The sequence below is a fragment of the Eurypyga helias genome, unplaced genomic scaffold (assembly GCF_000690775.1).
Source record: "Eurypyga helias isolate BGI_N326 unplaced genomic scaffold, ASM69077v1 scaffold38040, whole genome shotgun sequence".
Taxonomy (NCBI): Eukaryota; Metazoa; Chordata; class Aves; order Eurypygiformes; family Eurypygidae; genus Eurypyga; species Eurypyga helias.
In genome coordinates, this window is record NW_010227051.1 from 7,654 (window position 1) to 12,121 (window position 4,468).

Consider the following 4,468-nt stretch of genomic DNA (forward strand, 5'->3'; position numbering starts at 1 on the left):
ATTGAATATAGAGAGCAACTTGGGATCTCTCTCTGTTAGCAAAAAGCAATCCGACTGCTATTGGAGGCGGCTTCTTCAAAGTCAGAATGACATCTCATGCAAATGAGTGTGTCACTGGCCCTGTTCTCTGCAACAGAAGACAGAACTACTGTGAAACCTGAAATTGAGTTTGGCATTTATTGCTGGGTTGTAAACAAGCTCGTCCTAAAGTCTGTTTGTAATTAGTTGCAAAAATGGGTGTCATTCCACATAGTGAGTACTTCGTACACAAGCTCCAGGGTGGATGCAGAATACACGTTTGCACACAATCCCTCCCTTGTCTTCTGCTGTAAAAATTCTGATTTCTCAAGTCTCCCTAAGAGCAGTGGGGGAAGCAGAAATGTTTTTGTAGCTCTGGGTACTCCAGTGACTTAGGACATATGAGCTTCTTGCTAGAGAATGGGCTGGGATTCCTGGGTAAAGCAGTTCTGTGTTAGGTGCTGCGTCTCTGTCACTGTGTTGGCAGAGGCAGTGGTGCTGATACAGCGAAAGCCTGGAGAGAGCCCTCGTTTTGCAGGTACCCCAGCCGTCCTGCCTGAAGAAGGGGGCTGGCACCACCAGCAGCTCTCTTTTCTCTTGGCACGACTGCTTGTTGTGGGGCTTCGGAAACATACTGAAGTTAGCCAAGACTTTGACTTCTTCATATGGTGTTTACGTCGTTATGCTGATGAACCTTCGTTGTCTAGACATGGCCTGAGTTGTGCTGTGATTTCAGGGACGTTGCTATTCTTCTCTGTGAAGAGTTAGTAACAGAAATGCTGTTCAGCACCGTGGTAGGTGTTACTTCTAGGCAAAGTGCCTTGAGGTTTCCGAAAGCCCCTCCAGTTCTGCTTTGCAGTAAAATTGAATTGCGCTCTGGAAGCTCCTAGGCTGCATCGGTTTGTGTGTTGAGGCAAGCTGAAATCGGACAAACTTTTTAATTTTGGGGTAAGTTACGGCCTGAGTATGCTGGGGGTGGAAAAAATTGTTGTCTGGTGCTCCAGAGAACATGATGAAGAAAAACCAGCACCTCCTCAAACAACAGAAATGATGGAAGGACGAGTGAAAACACATAAACCGATCAAGTTCTTTCAGTGCCTGTCACTTCCATTTCTCCAGCTTCTGAGGATTAAGGAATTTCAGGTCACTTCTCAAGGCTGTAGCACTTGCATATGTAAGCAACATATTTCTGTAGCTTGCCGTCCTATCTGCATAGTGCCTGACATCTACAAATGTTTCAGTGGGTGCTTATTTTGACAGTTTTATGTATTTATTGTCAGCTGTTAGAAAATTAAAGGCAAGAGGTTGACTAAAACATGTCCTGTCACACATAAAGGCGCTTATAAAGGCACTTTGAGGCACTGGAACAGGTTGCCCAGAGAAGCTGTGGATGCCCCATCCCTGGAAGGGTTCAAGGCCAGGCTGGATGAGGCTTTGAGCAACCTGGTCTAGTGGAAGGTGTCCCTGCCCATGGCAGGGGGGTTGGAACTGTAAGGTCCCTTCCAACCCAAACCATTCTATGATAAAAGACAGGTCAATTTAATTTCTGTTATAATCATGTGAACACCCATTAACTTGTGTTACAATTCCTGTTTTGGCCTAGGAATAAATGTGGTCCATTCTGTTGACTCATTGAGCAATTTCAGAGCATCAAATTACTCTACAGCAGCCAAAACAACAAAACCTTCCAGCTTTGGAGAGAATGAAGACTGTTCTGTGTCATAAATGATGCTTGCCCTAGACAAGTTTTGAAATACTTTGTCTTAACAATTCCCCAGCAAATGAGTGGCTGAAACACAACATTTTTTAAAATTTTGCATTAAAATCATGGTTCCCCAAGCCACCTTAGAAACATTGCTCATATTTAAAGGGGTGCTAGAAAACATTAGTTATTAAAGAGTCTTAATTAGTTATTAAGAGTTATTTTTTCTACTTGCAGTATGAAACAAGTAAAATATATTAAAAATGGATTTTTTTTCTTTGTTAAGGTGTTCAGTTTGGCAAAAGCACAACAGTCCTGTAGTCAGCTTATGCAGATGTGCTGTGAAATCAGGTTGTTCTTCACTTTGACAGAATTCTGTTGCTTGGGGAAGGGTGTTTTAGAGCCAGGAGAGCATGTATGTGATCTTTCATCTTCTCTATAACAGTTCAGAGGGAGAAAGAAAGGGAAGGTTCTTCTGCCCTTTGCACTGCTGTTCAAGGGTTATGTAAATACATCCCTGCCCTGCTCCCCCAGACTGATTGGGACGTGCAAGGTGGCTGCCCTCATGATCTTCACTTTTTATTCCCTATGTAAGTCTTGGGTGTCCGGTTTTGGGGGTTTTCTTCCAATGTCTTGGGTGTCCGTCCGGTTTTGGGGGTTTTCTTCCAAATGTATGACAGCAGGTATGTGAGCCTTATCGAGGAGAGGCATTGCTTTGGAATCTGTGGGGAATCTAGAGTTTCAGAGGAGGAGAAAGCATTACGCTTGAATTGTATCTACAGTCATCTCCTTTACTGTTGAAATTTAGCTGCAACCAATGGCCACTGAGGAAGGCAACATAGCGTATTTAGAGCAGTATTTAATTACCAAGCCATGTGATCTTTGTTGACTTGCTTTGAGTTCTGTTTTCACTAAATGTCTTCTATGTGAAATACCTAATTCCTCCCTGTTTGAGTAGCGTAGTTTAAACATCCTATTTCTGTAATTTTACAGAAGCATTGATGTCCTGTGAGTGACACAACGTCGTGTACATCATCTCCTATCCTTAAGAGGTGAGTAAACCTCCATATTCTTCATAAAGGTAAGTTGCATGTCTCTGAACTATCTGTGTTTACCAGAGTTCTGTTCTTCTCTTGCAGGCAGTATGCTCCTTGAAGTGTTTCTGGTTCTGGGGGCAGTCATTATCTACTTCTTAGTGTCCAAGAAGAAAGAAGAAACGTTACCCTTCAAAGAGGGATGGTGGGGCAAGGGACAGAAGCCTGTAGCTGAAGGAGATACAACTATTCGGCCATTTAAGGTGGAAACTACAGAAGAAGAGCTGAGCGTAAGCAGATCTCTGTGCTGGGAAGAGAGAAGTATGAAATGGCCAAATAAATGCAAAACTTGTTTGGAAGTAATTTTTAAATTAAGCCAATACTTATATTTATGAGAATAAGAAATTATGTCCGAGGCTTGGGGGGAAGGTATTTTTCTATACTTCAGAAGATAGGTATGGACAGGCAGATTTCACATCCTGCTACACAATTTTGTTCTCAGATGTTCTCAGATGGCTGTTGTAGATTGCTAGTAAATATACCTACTCTCTGAAGCCTAGTAAACATAAAAATCATACTACAGATTACTCAACTCTATCTTCCTGTTTGTGCACCTTCCTCGGTTTGATTGTGTAGGCCAGAATAAAAACAATGTATTTTTTTTCTCTTTCAAAAGGGATTATATCTCATTTTTTGGACTGCTTTATATTTGTAGCTGTGTTGGATGCTGATTCTTCTGTAATTAATGATCTACTTTGGTCAACACTAACACCACAGTAAACACATACGTTGCAGAATTTGCTAGATAGCAAGATTTTGATTGTGTGCATCTAAGTCGGGGATCGCACAATTTCATAGATGTGTGTGGAGTAGTGGTTCAAGCAGTACTCATGGTGTTGCTCGTATAATTAATTTTTAGTGGATTCCTGTTTTCTCAGTAAGGCCTGGGTTTTTTAAACACTTTGTTTGCCCTCTTTAGTATTATCAACGGACAGTGATGTCCAACATGTTTTGCCCCTGCAGCACAATACTAGGTAATACCTAACTTACTGCTGGTTTTGAAACATGCAGTTCTGTATTGCAACATAATCCATTGGTAGAAAACTGCTTCTAAACTAATTTTTACATGAAGTAGGAGTTAAAGTTATGCTAGCATACACTACTGAAACCTTCTTCAAAAGGTGTTGAGTATGGACGAGCAGGGATAAAAAGCATGTATGGAAAGACATGTTAAAAACTTCATTTAAACATCGGTGCTTTCTGTATGTGCTGGATTCAGTCAGGAAAGCGTTAACTCTCTTTACCATGGCTGCTAGGAAGCCGTTCCTGGATGCAGAGAGCAGCACTGATAAGTTCTTAGCTGGTGCTGGGGAATGCCTGCACTGAATTCAAGGTCTTTCTCTGCTTCTGATCCTGCAGCTGCATTCCCAGCTCTCGCGGTCTTGCTGCAGGCAGTGCTGGGACACACAGGTCAGGCACCTGACCCAAACTGACCAAGGGAGTATTTCATTCCGTAGTACGTCATGTTCGGACCAGAGGTGAGGAGGGGATCTGAGAGCCATTACTCTCTCACCCTTATTCTCTTGCTCATTCACTCCCGTACACTTGCTAACACTCTCTCTGATTCCTGCATTAGCTGCTTTGCTAACTCCTGTGCTGGCTGGTTCGTGAGGGAGTTGGTGGGTTTGTTTAGTTTTCCCGGTTGTGCCATCAC

General features: G+C 42.5%; 1 protein-coding gene across 1 annotated transcript in view; it reads left to right on the top strand.

Annotated features, from left to right (window-relative positions):
* Window positions 1-2,864: 2,864 nt before the first annotated feature.
* The window catches only part of LOC104512259 (epoxide hydrolase 1-like), a gene marked incomplete at its 3' end in the record, with an annotated part of 6,181 nt that continues 4,577 nt past the window's right edge, over window positions 2,865-4,468 (top strand). The window contains exons 1-2 of the mRNA XM_010155181.1: window positions 2,865-3,044; window positions 3,550-3,562. Of these exons, the coding sequence (XP_010153483.1) occupies window positions 2,865-3,044; window positions 3,550-3,562 (193 nt within the window). The remainder of the gene's footprint in view (window positions 3,045-3,549; window positions 3,563-4,468) is intronic.